General features: G+C 38.0%; 1 protein-coding gene across 1 annotated transcript in view; it reads right to left on the reverse strand.

The window, feature by feature from the left end:
- Positions 1-25,660, reverse strand: part of LOC150083272 (sodium channel protein para-like) — a 1,345,866-nt gene that overhangs the window by 758,829 nt on the left and 561,377 nt on the right. The window contains exon 14 of the mRNA XM_090377950.1: positions 5,466-5,531. Coding sequence (XP_090234076.1) covers positions 5,466-5,531 — 66 coding nt within the window. The remainder of the gene's footprint in view (positions 1-5,465; positions 5,532-25,660) is intronic.

Consider the following 25,660-nt stretch of genomic DNA (forward strand, 5'->3'; position numbering starts at 1 on the left):
AATATACTAAATACTGCACTTAATACATAGTCTAAATTTGCTCACAGCTTGAGGCTTTAGCCCTAAATGCATCTTAGTCTTAATATTCACATAATTATGATTTTTTTTGGCATATGGAATAATACATATCTAATGAGGTTATGTAATGTAACATTTAAATGCCAAAATAAAATAAAAAAACTTGCTACTACCATGATCCCATGAAAAGGGCATCTAATAGCAATTATGCACTATTTAATAATATTTTTGCTTTTGTTGGCCTCCGTGAAGGATCTTTCATGTATAATATTATTAGAAGGTTTTGAATTCAGTCCTTTGAATGAAACAATTTTATTACTACAATGGAAATGTTTCTAGATTAAATACTTCTTTTACCTTGCCACATGAAATTCAAGTTTGTCTTTCTTTTTGAATAAGAACCCTAAGGAAATCAACTTGCTAATCTAGTTGTACACTAGGCATTTCTCAAAATAACAGAATGATAAGTGCTAAGAAAATCTATGAAACATGATTTATACATAAATCATAATTTCAGATTTTACAAACTATCATGTTTTTAATTTCTGTAAGATTAAATAAAACATTCTGTGAAGAAACATTGACTTAGATGGATGGTGGTGATAATATTCTTTGGCACTCAGTTTTCAATGAATGCTGGGCTCAATTTCAATGGGACATCTATATTGAATAACTTTGGGAAGACATACAGAAAACACATAAAATTGTAATTGTTTTCATTAAATCTTAAAGTACCCAATTAAACTTGAGTAATATATCTTGCTTTGTGTCTTTCAATAGTAAGAAATCACAAAACTGTTTCACATATTTTTAAATTATATTAAAAAGCACCAACAAAAGGTCACTGCAATCTTTTTTATATATAAAAAAGATTATAGTGATTACACTGACATAAAAAAGATGATATTTCTTATATTTCAACTTATGACTAGCTGAAGGGTGTGAAATTTGTAAAATAAAATGGAGCATTAGTAGAGGCATATTTAACCCCCATGGGCTCACATCTGGTGAGTATGGGCTTGGTACACTCAGGGTCCTGAGCTGGATATAATCATTCTTCCTTTTCTTGGTGATTCCTTTGTACTTCTGACTCTTGTTCTCTCTCTCTCTCTCTCTCTCTCTCTCTCTCTCTCTCTCTCTATCTATCTCTCTCTCTCTTCCTCCCCTCAGGGTATCTCTGAAATTTTTTTTTTGGCTGGTGCACTTACTTGCTGGTGGGCTTACTTGCACTATATGGCTAATAATAATAATATGATGCAAGAAAGCAAGCTTATACAGCATCAGCCAAAAAAAACACCCTTCCCCCATTTCACCTATCCATTAACTCCATATGTTTTTTATTTAAGTTGTCAACTTCTACAACAACAGATGGATGTTTGTTCCAACAATCAACCCCCCCCCCCCCCCGCTGGCTAAAGGCAAATTTCAGCACATCTATTCTACAACTGTCTTTCCTCAATTTGAATTTATGTCCTCTCAGGCAACTAATCTGGGCAAGAGGAAGAATCTCATCAGCATTGAGCTTGCTCAAACCATTCACAGCCTTACACACCTCAATCAGATCACCCTGCAGGTGCCATCTCCAGACATTGCAATTTGCAGAACTTAAGTATTTCTTTGTAAGAGCAACCCTTTGTTCCATTCACCAATCTTGTTGCCCTTCTCTGTACTCGTTTGAGCAGCTCTACATCCTTCCTAAAATGAGGCCTCCAGACCTGTATACAGTACTCAAGGTGTGGCCTGACCACTGCTTTATACAAGGAGATAATCACCTCCTTATACCTGCTAGAAAAATTCCTGTATATCGATGACGACACCACCATGAGCTATTCTTGCAGCCTGTCTGCATATCTAACTGCACAATTACCCCTACATCTTTTCATTCTCTACAACCCTGAGTGTAGAACCACACAGTTGATACATTACTCTGGAGTTAATGCTACCCATATGCAGTATTTTACATTTGTCAATGTTAAAGTTCAGTTGCCACCTCTCAGCTCATCTGCTCAACTTTTTTAGATCCAGTTGCAGTAGTGTACTGTCATTAACAACCCTACCAAACCTTGGTATTGTCTGCAAACTTGGACATTAAGCCTGATATACCCTCATCAATACCATTGATAAATACAGAAAACAACAATGGACCCAACACAGACCCATGGGGGACACCACTAATAACATTAGTCCACGAAGAGCAGTGTCCATTGATTACCACTCTGTCTTCTCCCACTCAACCATCCCTTTATCCATAGCAGCAACCTGCCTTTAATGCCATACTGCTCCAACTTGTAGAGTAGTTTTCCATGTGCAACAGTATCAAAAGCTTTCCTGAAATTCAAGTATATGATATCAAAATTATTTTTTGCATTCAGTTCCTTTGTGATCTCATTGTAATATCCAATAAAATTGGTGAGACAAGACTTCCCCTTAACAAACCCATGCTGTGTCTGAACTATAACTGCAGTCTTCTCTAAATGATCCTGTATTAATTTCCTTTGCAGTTACTTTGGAACACTCAATATATATATATATATGAAATTCAATATTAAATAACAAACTTAAAACTAAATGCAAAAAAACATGCATACATAAAAAAAAAAAAGCAGAAGTTCATGCTTCAAGATTCTAAAAGGCCTCAGCAAATGTAAATGACATTAATCTCATGACCCTCAAACCTTCCCATAAAGCTGAGTATATTCATTCTATGATCATCAGAAGTGTGAAATGCCTGTTACAATACTCAGGAAATTAAAAGAAACAAAGCTCAGGAATGACAAATTATAAACTCAGAAATGGTACTCTTAATTGAAATTCTTAAAATGAAATATAAATATGGCACAAGAATGAAGTATTTATCAAAACTATACCCATAGAATCAGTGTGAAAACTAGATATTATATTATAATTGCATCATTATAAGTTGGAACAGAAATCAATAAAACTGTATGCTGACAATATGAAAAGAGGCTAAAATGACCATATGAGCTTAGATTTTCAAAGTTTATACAAATAAACTGAAATAAGGATACTGTTAGCACAGACCTTTAAGCTAATGATCCTGTGCATAAAGATAATAATTCTTTTAAAAATAAGATAATTAAAATGAACAGAATATATTTGCTGAATTCCTAATTTCTAACTGATAATTATGCTTGGGATTTAAAAATTGGGTCAAGTTTATTTTTAGAGGATTTATTTATTTTCATACAGAGTAGGGTGATCAGCTGTAAGGCTAGTGCAGCAAGTATTCTTTTTCCGGCCACTCTGTACAGCCTCTTCCAAAACTTGTAGCTCGTTGTAGCTTTTTATCAAATTAGCAAAGATTTTGTTTCTATATGGTTTCAATTTTTCCAACCATGCTGATGATAACATAATATGCATTTTTTCAGTTTATGAAAAGACTATTAGAAACAGTCTTTCCATAAGTATATTTTTCATAAATACTCCATATGATGTTACATATTTACATTTTAACATTTCTGAAGAAATTTAAAATAAGGGGTACTAATTTATGGGTATATAAGTGATTATTTCTATGCTTTCTTTCTTTTATTTTGCTATTTTATCACTTTCATGCTTCAGGTAATCATCACACAAGGCCACACACCTCTCAACACAGGCCAACAGTGACCTTTCATTGGTGTTTTTAAATTATAAAATGCAGTTTATTGTTAAAACTAGTAATAATAAATAATTATAAGCCATGAAAAATAAAATTACTTTTGAATTATTATACTGTTATAAATGGTGCCAATTTATACATAACACAGAGAATTTAATGATTGTTGGATTTATTGGTGTAAGGGCTACTAAGGCTATAATGCACCTAATACAATATTATTTGGTACATATGAGAATTTAATGGAAAACAGGGTTATTCTATCATACTTTTATAAAAGATATCTCCTCTGCACAGAGATTGTGCCTGTTTCAAAAGCTTTCCTTGGATTAATACCTCCTTGGCAGGGGATATACTAACCTGCCACCATTTGGAAAATGTCTAAAGTTGGATCTTGTTGCAAACCAGAGAAACAACCAGAGAATCACAGTAAGAGGTGAAGAGTTTTCTCTCTCTCTCTCTCTTTTTTTTCTTCTGCCAAAAAGCTCTGGCTTTCCCCCACCCCTAATATAAATTCAAAATAGCATAGATTGCAAGCAATTTACACATGCAATATATAAGCAATTCATTCTCTTTGTTACCTTAAACAAATCACTTCATGAATTAGGCAAAGTGAAAACAGACTTACATTTTTTCTTAATCTGGTAAGATTTTTAACTGTTCTAAGTAAAACAATGGTTCATCACTTATGTGACATTAATAACTAATATTTATTAAAATTTGTTCAATATTTAAAACTACCAATAACTAGATGTGATTTTCACATCTAGTTATTAGTAGTTTTATATATTTTCAGGGAAACATTGATTTCTGAAAATTTTTTACATAATTTACTGAGAGATTAATTCATGGCTAAAATTAACCCTATCAAAATGATTATCACAGTCCTTAAAAAGTCAAAAATCAAGAAGATGCGGTAACTGTTTTAATAAGGTAACAACACACAGAATGTGGCACATTAGTGGCAACAACAAATTAACTATAAAATTTTGTATGCTGATTGTGATTTACTCTTTAGGGCTAAGTTTTGATGCATATTATTTAACTAATTAAGACAAAGTATTCATATATTATTCTGAGGCTTATTATTTATATTATAAGCACTACAATGGGCTGAGATGAGCGAAATGACTTGCACTCTTAAGTCATTTAACAAATTCCAATTGTCATGATGGACAAAAGTATGATTATGAAAAGAGCAATTTTATCAAATTATTTTGTGATCATACTAACTTATTTTTAATAACCCAGAAAAGATACGCAACATGAAATTCACCAGTATTTGATACATAGTTTAACTATGGTGTGCACTAATTAAGAAATTAACAAGAACTTAACAGAAGCAATAATACTGGGTAAACATTTCATCATTACTAATGATTTTTTTTTTTTTTTAATTTACTGGGAAATTATTTGCTAGAAATGAAACATAAATTGACAGAATAAATTAATAAATCAGTAGAGATCTCAAGGAACATCTACAGAAAACTTGAAAATTTGATTATAAGTAGGTTATTTCTCAACTGTTTAATTTTCAAAAAAACCAAAATTTAAACAAGAAACAAAATCATGCTACTTTAGATTTAAATGTTTCATGCATTTTTACTGAGCTTAAGACTATGGTGTGTAACAAGAGAGAAAAGAAAGAATTCAGTTGTTTTCAAAGTTCATGCATTATAAGTGCAAAGGTGTCACAAGTATATGTAGGAAGTGCAGATTACACAGTGTACCACAATACTGAAGGGTATTTCCATGACCTGTGGAGGAAACAAACAGTCACGGTCACTACCTACTGACATGGATGTCCATTCCAGAGGAAGATAGTTACCTCTCTCACTTTCGTTGCTTTGTCTGCCAGCTGCTTGTTCAATGATATCATTCAGCACCATAACATCTACAATTAATATTACCAAATGTGAGTATTTAACAATATGTTATAATTGCAAAAAAATAAAAATTATTTGTAAAACTTGCTATGTATGAGAGGCATTTGAAAAGTTTCTTGCCTGCCATACATTTCATTATTTGAAAATAAAATATACATGATAATATTAAATTATAAACATTTATATTAACCCAATTTCATTATTACTATTTAGATTTAAAAAGGTCAAAAAGTTCACTGAAACCAATAAATTCCCAAAACAAGAGATCCATGCAGTGATGAAATACTTTTTTTTTTGAAAGGATTGTCTGGTAAGCAGTGCTGAGCTGCAGGGGATTCAGCAGAAACCTTTGATCCAGTTTATTTATTTATGTATTATATCTTTTGTAGAATTACTCCCAAACATTAGTTCAACTCCGCTGTGGTACACAGTGATGATACATAACTCTGTAAAATGGCCAGAAATGAGTAATGTGCTATATTTGTGCACCGTGCACACATTATGTTTGGCTGTTTCTGGCCATTCAGCTACTAAGAAGGCCAGATTCCAGTACCTGTACACTACACACCATGAGGAAATAGGCCACAACTATATATGTACTGCCCTTGATGGATTAAATCTTAAACCCCTAAGGAGTATGGGTACTAACAATCATTCCAATACCACTGGAGTCCAAACAATGGCACCAGCAAAAGATCCCATCACTTTATAAGGATGAAGAGGCTAAATGAAACAAACAACACCCAAAGTTGGGGCCAGTGAGAGAGAGAGAGAAAAGTAAGAAGAAATGAAAGTTTAATTTTACTTCAATTTTTTTTTTTTATTTTTAAATTAAAAGTTAACATAGCATCAGTAGCTGACAGAATCTATCCAACTACACTGAAGGACACAATAAAAGATGTAATCAAAACTTTATTATAATAAGAATATTCTGTTATAATAAGAATATCCATGGATTCAGGCAATGTCCCTGTGGACTGGAGATGTGCAAACATCTCTTCAAAAGGTGGTTCAAAGGGTGAAACAACAACTATTAACCTGTCAGTTTGGCTTCTGTAAGTCAGGGAAAATTATGGAATGTCAGTTTTTTTTTTTTCCCTTTTTAATGAAAAACCCCAAACATGAGGTATTATAACCTATAGTACTTAGTACCGTGCATGAGCTGAAGGTTGAGAAGATGAAAGAAGATACTTGTTGACATTAGACTTGAACTTCTGTAGATTGAAATTTTCTGGAAATATGTATGAAGAAAGGTTGTTCCAGAAAACGGAAATTGAATGAATAAATGAGGAAGAAGAAAAGCTGATTCTGCGAGTTTGAAATTGGACAGTACAAGGATGTTGACTGGTTGCAGCATGTGTTTGGAAGAGAGACAGTGGAAATTCAGAAGAATGGTGTCCATGGAAGCATCTATAGAAAAAGCATACAGCAGAAACAGAACATCTAAGAGACAGAGAGGGGAAAAACTCTGTTGGAGATGACTCAGTAATTAACTATAAAGTATTTAAGGGCAAGGGCCTCATGCTACGAGGTAGAATGACTAATATGTAGATTAGCACAAATGCATCATTTTAACATAGCTATCTACCAAAGTAGTTAAATTAATTAATTAAATTGGCATCATTTTGGTTATATCTCATATTGTGACTGCCTTCACAACGAGCTGCCATGTACTTAAAAATCTTAAAATCAGTTATGCAGAGTTAGTAAGGATTTCGGACTAAAGATGAATATGGCAAAAACAGAAGCAATGATGAACAAGCATGCCACAGAAAGGGATATAATCATTGAAGTAACAGTATCTGTTAAAATGATGCAAATGCATGATTTTAACATAGCTATTTAATTAAATGCATCATTTTTGGTAAATAGCTATGTTAAAATGATGCAAATGCATCATTTTAACATAGCTATTTACCAAAGTAATTAAATTAATTAATTAAATTGGCATCGTTTTGGTTATATCTCATATATGATGCATTTGCACTAACCTACATATTAATCATTCTACCTCATAGCATGAGGCCTTTGCCCTTAAATACTTTATAGTCTATATCACTACACACCATCAGGGATCTCTCATATTATGAAGTTATACTTCATAACTGGGTTGTCACTATTGCAACACTAGTGTACCTGCCCACCCACCGAAGAGGAGCCAACAAGCTTTGAAACGGTGCCATCTGGGTGGTGGTATCCGCTGAGAATAAATAACAATAGTCTTCTTCACTGGTGAAGTGTTATTTATTCGAGGTAGTATAATACCATGGCAACTCGTTGTGAAGGCAGTCACAATATGAGATATAACCAAAATGATGCCAATTTAATTAATTAATTCAACTACTTTGGTAGATAGCTATGTTAAAATGATGCATTTGCACTAACCTACATATTAGTCAGTAATTAATCTAACTGCCCTGTTTTGAATGGAATCTAGAACTCTGAGAGAGGTTTTGGGGGTACCTCTCCAAATGTGGGAACAAAAACAGGGGCTCATATCTGGTGAGTATGGGCTTGGCACACCCAGGGTCCTGAGCTGAATATCATAATTTTTCTCTTTCTTGGTGATTCCTTTCTACTTCTCTCTCTCTCTCTCTCTCTCTCTCTCTCTCTCTCTCTCTCTCTCTCTCTCTCTCTCTCTCTCTCTCTCTCTCTCTCTCTCTCACTCTCCAGGTAACCCAGAATTTTTTTTGGCTGGTGCAGCATAGGCCTCAGACTCCCTTGCACCATATGGCTAATAATAATAATAAAATAAAAATAATAATAATAAAGGCAGATTTGTGATTTGTACCAAGTGAAGAGCTGTTTGGAAGAAAAAGCAACACTGAGAGCAAAATAGAAAACCCAGTTTTTTAGATGCAGAGGAAGCAATATTTGTAATTTGCTTATGCTAAGAGATTAGAAGTCAGGGTAATCCCCAATAGAGATATACAATCTTGCTTAGAAATCAGAGTGTCATCAAAGATGAGCATAGGAGCAGAAGAATCCTCTTTGTGAGATATAAGACAGGAATGAGTTTTAGGATTTAAATCAAATAAGTTAACTTTGCTGCACTGGAGATCATCATTTAAGATGTTGGTAGTGGATATTTGAGAATTTGAAGTTGTTTGTGCAGGGCAAGGTATCTCAGACTGGAAGGTGGAATGCAATGATACTGCCATGGGGGATGTCTTTGTGTGTGCGCGATGTAAGGAGTGTAAGGAAATCAGACGACAACTCAGCGTTATTATGGGTCTATATGAGAGCTTGAAGGACAGGGTGGATGCCCTCGAAGGAACTAAATTGAGGGGCCCATCAAGCTCTCAGCTGCCCACATCAACGCCAGAGCTTGCACTTGGCCATCATGCAACACAGAGGCAACCCCCTAGGCAGAATGCACTGGTCCCACAGGAACTAGTAGTTGTTGGGGATTCTATTGTCAGGGAAACGGGGAACATGCTTTGTAAAAAGGATAGGTGGAACAGGACCAGGGAATGTCTGCCAGGGGCAAAGGTTGATGATGTTGTAGAGCAGATATCATCTTTTAAGGGCATAAAAGGTGATATATTTGTACACGTTGGCACTAATGATATTAAGAGTAGGAGACCGGCAGAATTACTTAACAAGTACAGGTCACGGTTGAAAAAAAGCCATGAGGTAGGGTTGAATTTGAAAGTATCTGCAATTCAGCCCAAACACGATAGGAAGAAGTATATGATGAGAGCCTTTTCGATCAATTCGGCCCTGGAAAGTTTGTGCAAGGCTCAAGGGGTAGAATTTTTTTCAGCCTGGTCTGTACTTGTTAACAGGAGAGGCTGCTTCTACAGGGATGGGATACACTTAAATAGAAAGGGTGCAAGAATATTTGCTGATGCTGTCGAGGCAGTGTTAGGTGGGTCGGAAAACTGCTAGTTTGGGGGGATACAAGGACTAATAGATTAACAATAGCCACGGGCAGAGGTGAAAGTGATTTTTGCACTGCTTCTATTGAAATGAGCAGCAGCCTGGAAAACAAGATACAGGATATTTCAGAGACTACTGGGAGTCATCGCGGTACAAGTAAACACATGGGCTGTGTTAGGGTAGTTAAGAATAATAACAGGTGCATGTATACTTGCATGTACATCAATGCTAGGAGTTTGGTAAATAAATTTGATGAATTTGAGGTATTGCTCAAAACATCAAAGGCAAATGTTGGGATATCAGAGACGTGGTGTCACACAGATATAAGGAATGCAGAACTGGAATTTGGGGAATACAATGTGTATAGAAGGGACAGACAGGACAGGAGAGGAGGAGGGGTTATGCTATTAGTTAAGAAACACAAAGTCCAAGGAAGTGAAGCCAGTCGACATTGATGGACAGGGCAGTGTCGAGTCAGTTTGGTGTGACATAAGCATTGTGAGATCAAAATTGAGAATAGGAGTGTGCTATAGGCCTAATGACTCTGATAAGTATAATAAGATACTGTACAGGGAAATAGTGGGCCAGTAAATCAGGGAGTCTTATAATGGGGGATTTTAATTTCCCAGATATTGACTGGAATTTGTGGGTTGGTCACTCACACACTAGCAAGGCTTTTGTGGATTTATTGGATGATTGTTTTCTACATCAGCATGTTCAGGAGGCAATTACAGGGAGCAATACTCTTGATCTGATTATCAGTAGTGATTCTTCATGCATTAAGAATCTGCAGATACAGGAACCACTAGGTGGCAGTGATCACAGTGTTCTGAAGTGGGATTTACTCAAGGAGGTAACTACCATCAGAGGTAAAGGGAAGGGTTTTTGCTTTCGTAAAGGCGACTATGATGGTCTGAGACAGTATTTAAATTCTATACAGTGGGACCAACTGATGATGTTACCAACAGCAAATTCAAAATGGGAAGCATTCAAAGAACTAATCTTGGAAGCTACCAGGCTTTACATACCAACTAAGAAATATTGTTCAAGGTTCAGGCCGAAATGGATATCAGATGAACTAATGAGACATATGGCAGAGAAGAAAAATGCATGGGATATATACAAATTAATGGGTGACATGGAAGGTTATGATAGATATAAGTTGGTCTGTAACAAAGTCACAAAGGAGATTAGGCAGGCAAAGGCAGATTATGAGAAATCCTTGGCAAAGGATGCAAAGAAAAACAGAAAAGAGTTCTTTACCTATTTAAACTCAAAAAGGAAAGGGATAAATGAGATTGGTCCACTGGATATTGATGGTTCAACAGTTGAGGATCCTGTTCAGGTGGCTAACAAACTAAACAAGTATTTTGCATCTACATTCACACATGAGTTATTCAGGAAGGAGAATGTTATAGGTGAAGTAAACAATGGCAGTGAGCTAGATGATTTTGTAATAACTGAGAGGAAAAAGTGGAGGAGAAATTGTTGAGGATAAGCATAAAAAAGGCACCTGGGGTGGATGGGATCTATCCAGTTATATTAAAGGAGGCAGCAAAGGAAGTAAGCAAACCCCTAGCCACAATTATGAGAGCTTCTTTGGACTTAGGGGAGGTACCCATAGACTGGAGATGTGCAAATGTAACCCCAATTCACAAAGGATTAAGACTGATACAAGTAATTATAGATCTGTTAGTTTAACTTCTGTTCCAGGAAAATTAATGGAGGCACTGGTTAAAGAAGTACTGCAGGATCATCTAGACAAGAATTCAGTTATAACTCAGACACAGCATGGTTTTGTTAAGGGAAGGTCTTGCCTGGCCAATTTGATTGGATATTATGATGTAGTCACAAAAGAACTGGATGCAGGGAATAACTTTGATATTATATATTTGGATCTTAGAAAGGCTTTTGATACTGTTGCATATGGAAGATTGCTGCACAAATTGGAGCAGTGTGGCATTGGAGGCAAATTGCTGCTATGGATAAGGGGATGGTTGAGTGGCAGAAAACAGAGAGTGGTAATCAATAGACACTGCTCAACATGGACTAATGTTATTAGTGGAGTTCCTCAGGGTTCAGTGTTGGGTCCGTTGTTGTTTTCTGTATTTATAAATGATATTGATGATGGTATATCAAGCTTAATGTCCAAGTTTGCAGATGATACAAAGGTTGGCAGGGTTGTTAAGGACACTACTGATGCTATGCTGCTGCAACAGGATCTGGAAAGGTTGAGCAGATGAGCTGAGAGGTGGTTTGTTGTTGTTTGTTGTTGTTGTTGTTTTGGTTTTTTTAACGAGCATTAGCAACTAAGGCCATATTGCTCCGGGTCATGCGGTGGTCATTCCCTGACCTTTTCGCATTCCATATTTGGTGGTGACGAGCTCAAACCCCGGTCTAATCAAGAAGCGTGTGCTACACACTGCTGCTCCTTCCCACTTGGCTACGGAGGCACCTCTGAGAGGTGGCAAATGAAATTTAACATTAACAAATGTAAAGTACTACATATGGGAAACAGTAACCCCAGAGCAAAGTATCAACTCTGCGGTACTACACTGACAGTGGTAGAGAATGAAAAGCGCCTCCGTAGCCAGGTGGGAAGGAGCAGCAGTGCATGGCACACGCTTCTTGATTAGACCGGAGTTCGAGCCCGTCACCACCAAATACGGAGGATGCGGAAAGGTCAGGGAATGACCACCGCATATCCCGGAGCAATATGGCCTTAGCTGCTAATGCTCCTAAATAACAAACAACAACGTAGAGAATGAAAAGGACCTGGGGGTAATTGTGCAGGGAGATATGAAGTTCTCTGAGCAGTGCAGACGAGCTGCAAGAGTAGCTCATGGTGTCTTGTCAATGATATACAGGAATTTTTCTAGCAGGGATAAGGAGGTGACTATTCCCTTGTATAAGGAAATGGTCAGGCCACACCTTGAGTACTGTATACATGTCTGGAGGCCTCATTTCAAGCAGTATGTAGAGATGCTGGAACGAGTACAGAGAAGGGCAACAAGATTAGTGAATGGAACAAAGGGTTACTCTTATGAAGAAAGGCTTAAGTTTTGCAAATTACAGCATCTGGAGACTAGGCACCGGCGAGGTGATCTGATAGAAGTGTATAAGGCCTTGAATGGTTTGAGCATGCTCAATGCTGATGGGATTCTTCCTCTTGCTCAGAATAATCACCTGAGAGGGCATAAATTCAAATTGAGGAAAGACGGATGTAGGATAGATGTGTGGAAATTTGCCTTTAGCAGCGGGTAGTTGATTGGTGGAACAGACTTCCATCACTTGTTGTTAAAGTTGATAGCCTAAACAAATTTAAGACTCAGCTTAACAGGTATTTTGAACGAATGGAGGGGTGAAATGGGAGTGGTGTTTTTTTTTTTTTTTTTTGGCTGATGCTGAATAAGCTTGCTTTCTTACATCATATGCCTCTACTAATGCTAATGCTGTGTTATCATCGGCAAAATTATGGTTAGGATTTCCAGTCAGTGGAAGAAAATCATTGATATACAAGAGGAAAAGAGTGGGAGAAAGAATCAAACCTAGGGGAACACCAGCATTTGTGGAGAGGTTAGAAGACAGAGAGCCATCTACTATCACCCACAGTGAGGAGTCAGAGAGAAAACTGACTCCTGAAAACTGACAGTTGGCAAATCATAAGATGGAAGTTTATTTAGACCTTTATGCCAAACATGATCAAAAGCCTTTGTACCGTCAAGAGCAACTGCTTGAGTTTTACCAAACTTCTGCATTGAATTTGTCAATAGGTGGGTAACATAAGCCAGAATATCATCAGTGGATCAACACTTATGGAATCCATACAGGCAATCACTGATTAGATGGAAGGGTTCTAGATATTTTAAGAGATGGCAGTTAATTAATTTAGAAGGAGTAGATGTAAATGCAATGAGATGATAATTAGATGGGTGGAATTTGTCAACTTTTTTAGGAACTGGCTGGATGTGAGCAAATTTCTAAGTAGAAGGGAAAACACCTTTGGAATAAGGAAGTGAAAAAAGGCGACACAGAACAGGAGTAAGTTCAGCAGCACAGGTATTGGGAATGAATGAAAAAATACCATCAGGCCTGGAGTCTTCTTAACATCAAGATTGTTCAAAATCCTTCCGAAATCCTCTTGATGGAAGATCACAGGTGGCATTGAATGGAGTGTACTGGGAAAGGTGGGAGGTGGTTTACCAAGATCATCAATACACAAGTTGGAAGAAAAATAGGATGCTAGCAGATTAGCTTTAGCTTTGGCTGAAGTGGCAATAGAATCATTTTGTTTTGACACAGGTGGGGCAGAGAAAGAAAAACATTGTGGCAATAGCTTTGGCAAGAGATCAGAATGCTCAACTACTATTTGGACAAGAAACAAGTTTACTACCCTTAGCCTGTTCAAAATCTAGTTTGGAGTGATTAATAACTGCTTCAAAATTGCTGCAAGCTTTGGTGTAGACAGAAAATGAACCTGGAGATTCAGATACAAGCCAGTTACGATATGCAACAATCTTCTCTTGACCATCCTTAGCACTTCATTGGAAAACCAAGGTTTAGATAAAGGAGGAGATTTTAAGGTGGAGTGTGGAATAAAGGATTTCATCCCTACAAGAATAATTTCACTGATATGCTCTGAGAAAATGCTGATATCAGAAGAAAAGAAATTTTGCAGATCAACCAATTTTGCATTCTTGTAATGCCAAACAACATGAGGTTGAGAATGGCCATGAGGGAAAGGATCTCTCATGGTGAAGAGGCCATCACCAAGTTGTGATCTGAGGTGCTTAGAGGATCACTCCCCTTGTAGTTGAAGGGTAGTTTGTGAGAATAAAGATCAAATGTGTATCTCAAATGATAAAGATCAAATGAGAATAAAGATCAAATGTGTGGTTAGGATTGTCAAGTACTTTGGTAGGTAAATGAACAATCTGTGCGAGTTCATTAGTAATTGCAAATCCTGAGCATCTCACCCAGCTGGGTCTGTGTGACTAGAAAACAGAAGCCAGCTGGAGTTGTGATCATTGAAGTCATCAAGGAAAATTACCTCACTGTTATGAAATTTGGACTGGAGAAAGTCAAGTTTCAAAGAGAAGTCAGAGTTCCAAGTGATTAGTGGAGTTTAGAGAATGACAGGAGAAACAGATGAATTTTACAGATGTGGTTGACAGATTTTAAGCCAAAGAATATCAAAAAGAGGAGATTCCAAATTATTAAGTTGCTGACAGGGAATATCAGAACAGACATATGCACAGGTACCACCTTTGAAAGGAATCATATAGCAAATAATTCCAACAACTGAGATGGGCAGTGGTTGAATTAACAGATAACTGGGATTCTGTTAGAAAAAAGTACATGGGGGTTTGGCAGACTGCAATTGGAAATGGACATCATTGAGATTGGGTCTGAGACCATGTATATTTGTGAAATGAACGAGGACGTGTCTGGGAGGTTTAGATCTTTCTGCAGATAAGTCTGTTCTATTAGTTTGATGGGAGGGGTTGCCAAAGCTTTTCTCTGGAAACAAAACTGTTTCCCTCACTTTAAGCCTCCAATAAGCAAAGTGATGGTATTGCACTGGTTGATGAGGGTCATCTACCACCTAGTATTGCCTGGTAACACAGAGGGATGGCATAGTATCCAATCTAACTGGTCAGTCAAGATTGCCCCTTACCAAATCTATGGTGAGACTGTGGTATAACTGCATTTCTGTCTAGATGGTTTCTCTATTACTTATTTAAGCAGTATCTCCATTATTTTCCCTAGGACAGAGGTTAAGCTAACAGGCTGTAATTACTCATGTCACCCTTTGATCCCCTTTTGGATCTGGGGATACAATTGTACATCTCCAGTTCATAAAGGTCTTCTCCCCTGAATTCAAAAATGCTCTCATAATCATGGCTAAATGTTTGTATACCTCATTTCTTGCCTTCCTTAATATAATTGGATAGATCCCATCTGTCATATAGGAGTCTTTTTTATATTTAGCATTAACGATTTCTCTTCTTTCTTCTCAGTTATCACAAAATCATTTAACCTCCTGATAAAATTTGATAAACTTCTGGCATATTCTTCCCTGAAGAATTCCTCATGTGTGAATATAGATGCAAAAATACTTATTTAGTTTGTCAGCACCCTAAGCCTAATCATCAATAGTTGAATTGCTGAAGTCAAGTGCTAATATGCTTCCCCCTTTACTTACATTAACCCTTCTTGTAGGGTTTACATAAGTAAAGAAGTCTTTGCTCTTTTTCTTTGATCTTTTGCAAAAGAAACTTCTCATAATATACCTTAACTTGCCTAACCTGCTCTGTGACTTAATTACAGACTAGTTTATATCTAGCAATGGCTTCTCTATCACCTGATAATTTATATGTTTCCTATGCATTTTTCTTCTCTGCGATGAGCCTCATTAGTTCATCTGATATCCATTTAGGTCTAAGCTTTGAACTTTATTTCTTCTTTGATATGAAAAGCCCAGTAGCTTACAATATTAATTCCTTGAATGCTTTTCATTTAGAATTTGCTGTTGGTAACATCATCAGTTTGTCTCACTGTATAGAATTTAAAAACTGTCTGAGACCAGCATAGTCACCTTTACGAAAGAAAAAGCCTTTCCCTTTACTTTTGACAGTAGTTATGTCTTTAATTAAATTCCACATTAGCACACTGTGATCACTGCCACCCGGTGGGTCCTTTACCCGCAGATTTTTAATGCATGAAAAATCACTACTGATAACCAGATCAAGAGAATTGCTTCCTCTTGTTTCCTCTATAACATGCTGCTGTAGAACAGTCATCCAAAAATCTATAAAAGTCTTGCTAGTGTGTCAGTAAACAACCCACAAATTCCAGTCTACATCTGGAAAATTAAAATCCCCAATTATAAGACATTTGATTTATTGGCCAACTCTGCATAGATGTTTGGTATATTCATCACAGACTTCAGTAGAATTCCATGGGCAACATTTAAGGTGAAAGATGGATGATGAAATTTTCCTGTGCATATGACCAAGTTTCAGGTTCAAAAAAAAATTAGAAAAGAATTCTTCAATATCTTTAAAGAGTAAATAAAGAGAGAGAGAAAAACAATCCTGGTTGGAGATTTAAAGAGCAGTGAAGCAAATGACATCTACAGAGATATTTTAGGAAAACGTAGAGAGAAAAGTAAGCTTAATAAGTGTAGTGTAGAAAAGTGTAGTAGCCTTTTAATAATAAAAGGCTACTACAATTTTGAATAATCCATGCACACTTAATTACAAAACATAGTATTTCAGCAAAAAAGTAGTCACAGGTTTATATGGAGAGAGCATAATACAGTAAACCCTTGTTTTAAGGCTTTAATTTAACAAACTTTGGAAATAATGGATGTCTACTGAAATACTGAAACCAGAGTATTTGTTCGCATGGAATCCAGTGGTGTTACTGCCTTGCTCTAATGCTATCTACTATTAGTTAAAATATTTTTACACAAAAGCAAATTTAACTTGTAGATAATCAAAGGCTGCTTTGCTTTCATTTATCAGTACAGCATCTGATAATGTTCTCTTTTATGACCATCTTAGTTATCTGTTGTTGAAATATTATATGCAACTTACAGTTCCTGTTGTGAAGAACTGAAATTCATATGACATGGGAAAGTGTCCGGCGTATGAGTGAAACTTGCATGAAATGAGAACGTTTGCTCTTGTGCAAACTCAGCTTACAATACTGTAATCCATTCAGTATCATCAACAAGAGGTACTGCAGTTCAAAACTTTTTGTCTGCATATTTTTTATTCATAATGACATCTCAGATGTGTGGTGAGAAAAAAAGCACGTAAACCTGAATGTTTCTGAAACTGAATCCAATGAGAAACTGGATTCTGGTTTTTCAGTGGTAAGCATATATGAAAATTTATTTATTTTTGTTACACAGAGCATTAAAACTATGATAAATGAATTAGCTTTCGGCTGGGTGGCAGCCTTCATCAGATTAAAATACTTTGAATGGCAGTTAGAATAGAGATGCACTGCCAGGATGGTGCGTGAGACACGGGGTTAATTGTTTGTTGATGTTTGTGGCTGTGACGTATGGTGGTGACGTGGCCAGCGTTTGTCCATGGACAGAATTACTGTTTCTGTGATGGGGTTAAGTTGACAACCACTGTTCCTGTTCAACGAGGTATCCGAGCATTTTATACTTAACGATTCCAACCAGGTGCGCCTTAGGTAATGGTGGGACTTGTCTACAACCACGACATCGCGGTGTGGGTCGATGTCGTGGTGGGTTGTCCAGACATGCTCGGCAATAGCTGAGTGTTCTACATCCGCCAAACGGATCGCCCTTTTATGTTCTGAGAGGCGTTTCTCGAGACGACGACCAGTCTCTCCAAAGTAGCAGCTCGTGTAGTCACGGCAAGAGATGCGATAGACCACACCACTCTGTAGAAGGGTGGGGACAGGTGTTTTTATGTTGGAAAGGAGAGAACGCAGTTTCTTGCCTGGGAGTTGGATGCACTTTACCCCATGCGATCTTAGGATTCTACCGATCTGCTGTGACAGGTTGGGGTAGTATGGGATGAATGCCCTCATGGAAGACTCGTCACTGTTGGCGTTGCTGTTGGTCGTCACGTTGTCGCGTGCTTGTAGATCACATCTGTTAAGGACATCGATGGGGTAGCCACACCTCGTAAGGTCTACTTTGACTCTGGTGATCTCTTTGCGCCTTTCATCTGCAGAGCTGGAGTGTGTCCAGTCGTGAGTTAGCAAGGTTCGGGCGGTTGAGAGGAGGTGGCCCCGTGTGTGTGCTGACTGGAAGTTGGTAAATTGGCCAGCACACATAGGCTTATGATAAACACCTAAAACACCTGTCCATAACATAAAAACACCTGTCCCCACCCTTCTACAGAGTGGTGTGGTCTATCGCATCTCTTGCCGTGACTGCACGAGCTGCTACTTTGGAGAGACTGGTCGTCGTCTCGAGAAACGCCTCTCAGAACATAAAAGGGCGATCCGTTTGGCGGATGTAGAACACTCAGCTATTGCCGAGCATGTCTGGACAACCCACCACGACATCGACCCACACCGCGATGTCGTGGTTGTAGACAAGTCCCACCATTACCTAAGGCGCACCTGGTTGGAATCGTTAAGTATAAAATGCTCGGATACCTCGTTGAACAGGAACAGTGGTTGTCAACTTAACCCATCACAGAAACAGTAATTCTGTCCATGGACAAACGCTGGCCACGTCACCACCATACGTCACAGCCACAAACATCAACAAACAATTAACCCCGTGTCTCACGCACCATCCTGGCAGTGCATCTCTATTCTAACTGCCATTCAAAGTATTTTAATCTGATGAAGGCTGCCACCCAGCCGAAAGCTAATTCATTTATCATAGTTTTAATGCTCTGTGTAACAAAAATAAATAAATTATGAATCCAGAGCACGCAGGCGTGTTTTATTACATATATGAAAAGTATTTGGAGAAAAACAAGCTGTTTCTGATATTTACAAAAACAAGGACTGGCTCAAGTAGTTTGCTGTTGGTAATTTTATACTAACAGAACAACTGATCACTCATAATAACTGCAATAAATACACCAAACCGTATACGACAAAGATTTTTAATTATGTAAATAATAAAAATTTTAATTGAACATAGGATTAAATCATATATTTAATATAAAAATAGAGTACACCAATAAAACAACTGAATTAAGTTATAAAAATAATAAATAGATATAATAAATATATGAATATTATGGAGTTAAAAAAGTGATAAAAGCAACACCAGATATTTTGTCATGGATCTTTCAGAGGTGGTTTTTTTTTTTTTTGCTAGTTGTTGGCACATCAGCTTCTGTGGCCATAATGCACCTCCCAAGGGTTTTTTTTTGCAGTACTTTGATCCAAGCCCAAGGCGGGATTCGAACCCGCGACCTTTGGGTTGCCAGGCAGGCACTTTACCCACCTGGCTAGCCCGGTCGGCCCTTCTTTCAGAGGTGACCACCTGCTTTGTCAACAGTGGAACTTTACACCCACCTTTAAATAATACCAGCAGGATCACAGCTCTCAGTATGTGTTACTGGAGGGGCATAGAATTGCTCGCCATACATGCATTGAGACTGGAAATGCCTTGGAGCATGCCAGGTGGAACCATTCATCCCATCCAAGGATCATGGTGCCATGTTTATTAGATACAGAATGTTTATGACAATCGATTTCAGTTTTTTTTCTTTTCTTAGAAGTTGAAAGAACTTGTGTTGTCTGCATAGAATTCTAGAAAGAGTATGACTAGAACAGAAGTTCTCAAAGTATGGGGGACACTACTTGGTTTTGGGGAGTGCTATTTTTAATGACACATTTTTTAACAAAATGTGGTCAAATAATCTCAGTGATCCAGGTATAGAGTGTATTTTATTTCAATTTTTGAGGTTAAATGTGCTAAAATATTAAATATACTGAAGTATATTTATAAAAGTATGCATACTCATTACAAATTTACTCATTATGTCTAATATGTTTATATGCCCTTGTTCTGGAATATGTCAGAGACACATTTATAAAATTTATGAAATATTTTAAGAGGGATATATGACATTTAGGAAATTTTAAGGGTGAGTGCAAGCTTTAAAAGTCTATGAAACTCTGGACTAAATGACTAAAATTTTCAGCAGAATTCACAAAGGAAGGTTAAGCTGACTTTCATCTAACAAAATCCATGCTTTCCAATTGTATGTTACTTCAGGGCCAGCAGTTTCAGTAGATTAAACAATGACAACCCTCGGCATGGTGCCACCAGGTGGCACACAGGAACATTTCCTGCAGCATGCTGATGCTTATGGGAATTACTCATTTCTATGTTTATACGCCTGTCAAAGCAGCATGTGGCATGTGTGAGGATTTTTATTACTGAAATGAACAAAAATGGCACTCACATGAAAAAAAAGGTTGCCAACCATGGCAATAGATAATATTAAGATTGGGGTTCTGTTTGGTCTATTTACTGATCTATGTTTTGAATATTGGAGAATAGATGGAAACATGAGCTGAGTCAATCCATCAATTCATCCACCTGAGAAAACTTATGAATTTGATTGACATTATTCAAAACCTGTGGGAAGCTTCAATATTTCTTTGTAGAAAATGTTTTCATACTTCCATTTATAAGAGACTGGATAACCAAGAAATTATACTTATTTCTTGGTTATTCAGTGCTGTTAGGTTTAAAGAAGACGGGGTGGTTATGAATGCCAAGTTTCTTCCACTCACAAAACAAACAGCAGAGCAAGAAAAATAATGAATGAACATGACAGGTGCCCCAGACTGGGGTATGAAGTTTTATTTCATATCCCAGTTTTGCATGAAATAAATGCAAATGCAATGATAGCATTTCTGAGAACATATCTTTGATTTAGTATTAGTATTAGGGGTGGCAAATAATGCAAACTTATACAAGGAGTGATCATTTCATTTGCGGACTGGCACAAGATCTTATCTTAATTGTCACCATCTGAATCTTTCCTTCTCGAAATACTCTCCCTTGAACTTTACACACTTTCACCAACATTGTATACATGCATTAAATGCTTCTTGCAAGCCATTTTTCGGAAGACCGTAAGTGCTTCTGTTGCGGCTGTTAGCATCGTTGTCGGATGCAAAACACTTGCCTTTCAGAGCTTTCTTCAGACATGGAAACAGGAAGAAATCATACGGGGCTAAGTGCGGTGGTGAATAAAGGGGATGCGGCAGAACCTTGGCAGTGATCATTGACTGCACAATATTAGCCAGGTCCTGGCATTGCCTTAATAGAGAAACCACTTCATGCTGGAAAGTTCTTGACATTTCTCATGAATGGCACGCGGCGAAGTTTGACTCAAAGAACCTCAGAGAATGCCTCCTTATTCATAGTCATTCCATAAGGCACAAAATGTGTAACAAGAATGCCTTTTATATCAAAAAAACACAAGAGCCATTTGTTTGTCAGCCGAATGAGAATCTTAAAATTTCTTAGGTCTTGGTGAATCAGAATGCTTTCCACTCACTTGACTGTTGTTTTGTCCCTGGATCATAATGAAAAAATTTCAAGTTTCATCACAAGTCCTTATTCGATTTAAGAAGTTTTGACTGTGTTTCAAAATGATATGAATCATTTCTTTACACAAGTCTACTCTTTGCTGTTTTGGTTCTGGAGTCAAATTGTGTGTAATTCAGTGGACACAGATTCATGACATTTTCAGGGGATCTTTCACAATATTGTGAGCATTACAGTATGAAATGGACAGCTAATTCACAAAGTATAATTCGTATCATATCATCTTCGTAACCTTCATATCATCTGCAAAATTAGACAATTAAGCCTGATTTCATTCATTGATGTCATTAACAAATTGATATATATATAAAATCTTTATTGTGTACAAAAGGATGTATACAATGTACCCTTCATGGCAGGAATGCCAGGGGCTTCGCATTGCTGGTGGACAAAGGCCTTGAGGACGGGGCCCACATCGAAGTTCGGGTTCATCCTCCAGAGCCAACAACATAATAAGTTTCAGTTAAATTATTCAAATATATTCATGAAGATATTATACAGCATTTTTTATATTATATACAATCTTATACAGACATCCTTTTTAAATTTATTATACTGCCACATTACTGTGCAGTTTGCCTGGCTGAGTTTAGGTCATCAAGGATCTCTCTCTGGTATTTGCGATCCTTGGCAAATTTGTAGAGGTCGCCGTCGATTGCTTGGACTGTAGTGAGCATCTGCCTGGGGAGAAAACGTTTGCTAAGGGCTAGTCTATTATGGTTGGCTATAAGTGTTGGAGCTGACCTCAGTCTGGGTTGAGGGATTCTCCAGCTGCACAGTTCCCATATGTTTGGCTCCAAGATTATTCTAGTGGTCATTTTGGCAGTTAGTGTGAGGCGTCTTTCCATTATAAGGTTTGGCAGTCGGGCAAAGTTCAGTGCGGTTGCCATCGCAGTTGTTCTTTGCTGGGGGTGGACGATGATGTTTATGTGTGATCCAACGAAGGAGTCAGTATTCGGAGGAGTACACATGCTTGATATTCATGGGGGCTGCAGATGCCCATAATTCTGAGGCGTATAACACAACGGAGTATACAGAGGTGTATACGTTCTGCCGAGTCACATCCAGATCCTTAACGTAAAATAGTTGTTGTTTGGTAATCCACCACATTTTGCAGAATTTTGTTATGAGCTTGTCAATGTGGGGTTTGAAAACTACTCCCAAGTCCGTATGTGTATTTACCACTGGAAGGAGAATGCCATCTAGAGAAGCTTGGACTTCAGTGGGTTGGTGCTTCAAAGAAACGACAATTTGGGCTAATTTTGCAGGATTAATAAGTAGTCCAAATTGATGGAGATAGGATTCTAAGTCGTGCAGCTTTCGATTGATCTTTTCATTAATTTTTGAGATATGTTTGCCCGGGTTAATCTGGGTTTGCAGCTTAATATCGTCAGCATAGCAGATTATGTCTTCTCTCTCTTGAACAAATGGGATAATGACTGCAGTAAATAATGCTCCAGAGAGGACTCTGCCTTGGGGAACTCCTGCAGTGATTTTTCTTGAGATTATATCTTGATCCGCTGTAAGAACAATGATTGTCTGATAGCAGGGTTGTGATAAACCACAACATGTCACCTTTTATATGGAAGTAATTTTCTAGGAGGTGAATGAGCGAGGGAATGCTGACTGAGTCGAAGGCAGCTTCAAGGTTGGCATACGTGATGGCAAGTTCTGCTTTAGCTTCTAGTGCTCTGAGAATGGTGCTGGTAATGGATGTTAAATTGGTGACTGTGGATCTTTCGGGAATGGCATAGTGAATTTGTGGGGGTTTTTGAGGCAAGATTTGATTGGTGATGGTTGAAAGTAATGCCTTCTCCACAAGTTTCAAAAGGCTGGAAGAGCGAGAGATTGGCCTGAACTGTTTAATGAGGGATGCAGATTGGCATTTAGGATGTGGCCTCACAGGATATCTATTCCAGAGAGGGGGAAAGTAGTGCTGCATTAAGACACGGTTAAAAATTGAGAGTAGTGGATCGATGATAAATGTGCTGAGACACTTGATCATGAATTGTGGCACAAGGTCAGGGCCTGCGGTTGCGGTGGGTGGCAGTCCATTTATAGCAGTTATAAGCTGCTTCCTGGTGATGCTAACGGTGGCAAGCATATCCATTGTGATGTTGTTGACAGGTAAGTTGCCTGGATATATCGGGGCCACATTGTTCAAGAACCATGCAATGTGGTCCATCCACATTGCATGGTTCTTGAACAGTTCAAGATCCAGTGTTTTAGGAATTCCTGTGTGGCGAGAGTCATAGCATGGTTTGCCTTTTTGTAGGTTTGCTTTTATGTTTTTTGATTGCAGATGATTTCTGGCGGTTGAACACTGCCCTTGCTCTGGAGAAGGCAATCCGATCTTGTACAGCACCTGACTCTTTCCATCTCTTGTGCAGATTTTGTTTTTCTTGGAAAGTTTTGTTCAGTGCAGGTGTCCACCAAGCTCTTGAACAGGGAGTGATGCAGACAGTCTTTGTCACTCCATAGTTGGCAATGGTCCGGATCCACCTGGTCATGAGGTCCACAGCCAACTGGAGATCACAATTGTTGAAAGCTTCCCAAGGGATGGAGGATGCAGCTTCAAGACATCGTGGTGGATCAATGAATTTGGAGGATGTTATTTCTTTTTTCTTTTTTTTTGGCCCTTGCATATTGAAGTTAGGTGTGGCTAAGTGCAGGAGTATGGCAATGGGTTCGTGATCGGATTGAAAGAGATTGTGAGGGTTGTCTTCGAGGTCACATGGTGCTGAGGAGAATACCAAATCTAAGAGAATGGATCCTCTCATGGGGTGCCAGTTGAGACTGATATCAGTCATTATCAGCAAGACTGATAATGATTGATATCGTTAACAAATAATGATATCAATGTTGGGCTCAGTGTTGTATTTGTTAATGATATCTGTTGAAGGAGCAGAAATTTAAAAGGTGGCTTTGTATACTTATATGGGACAAGTCATTAGCTGTAATAATGATAAATAGCTGGAAGTCAAGAGAAGAATAAATTTTGGATGAATAGCATTCAAGAAATATAGTCACATACTGAGGAGCAATATCCTAATTTGTCTGAAATGTAAAATAATGAACCAATGCATGACATAATGAAGTGAAACTTGTGCCCTCACCAAAACAATGAAAGAGAAGCTGAAAACTACACAGCAAAGAATGGAACAAATTATACAGATATATACAGTTATACCCAGATATTTATTAACAAATAAAGTACAAATAAAATAAAATATAAGTACAAAAAGGGTGCCTCCGTAGCCAGGTGGGAAGGAGCAGCAGTGCGTAGCACACGCTTCTTGATTAGACTGGGGTTCGAGGCCGTCACCACCAAATACGGAAGATGCGGAGAGGTCAGGAAATGACCACCGCATATCCCGGAGCAATATGGCCTTAGCTGCTAATGCTCCTAAAAACCAAATAACAAACAAACAACAACAAGTACAAAAAACCAGTAGCTTTCGGAACACGTGTCCCTTTATCAACTGATAAGTTAATATAAAATTTGAATACACTACAAGCAAAGTGTGGCACGTTAATCATGCGTCATTGTTGTAGCACGGATGTGTGCTGCCTTACGCCAGTGATCATCCATCAATAAAATGGTTGTCTCTAGGATGGGATGCAGACGCATGCCTTTCTGGCGATTTAATGCCTTAGGGTTGTTTATTATGTTTAGTGATTCTAGCCATAGGCGGTGGCGAAAGTGTCGCGCGTGGTCCACTATCTCAAAGTCGCGCTTGGGGTCAAGATCGTGGTTGGTAGCCCAAAAATGTTCTGCGATCACGGACTGGTCAGTTTCGGCAAGCCGGATTGCTCTGTCGTGTTCCGTGAGGCGATCCTGGAGACGTCTCGATGTCTCACCCACATAGCAACTGTTACAGGCCTTACAGCTGATACGGTACACTACATTGCTGCGTAAGACAGGTGTGACAGGGGTCTTCACACTGGAGACAAGTGAACGTAGGTTCCTACCGGGTAATTGTACACATTTGATGTTGTAACTTCTAAGGATCTTCGAGATACGTCCTGACACTCCTGGATAGTACGGAATGTAGGCGGACGATATGCTGACTTGCTTCGGAGGTCTTGGGTTGAATGTAAGTTCTTCTGCCTGTAACAAGCATCTGTTTAGTACATGGGATGGATAACCGCATCTGGTTAGGTCCGCCT

Source organism: Mastigoproctus giganteus, chromosome 7, assembly GCF_048544385.1.
Source record: "Mastigoproctus giganteus isolate SK-2022 chromosome 7, ASM4854438v1, whole genome shotgun sequence".
Lineage (NCBI taxonomy): Eukaryota > Metazoa > Arthropoda > Arachnida > Uropygi > Thelyphonidae > Mastigoproctus > Mastigoproctus giganteus.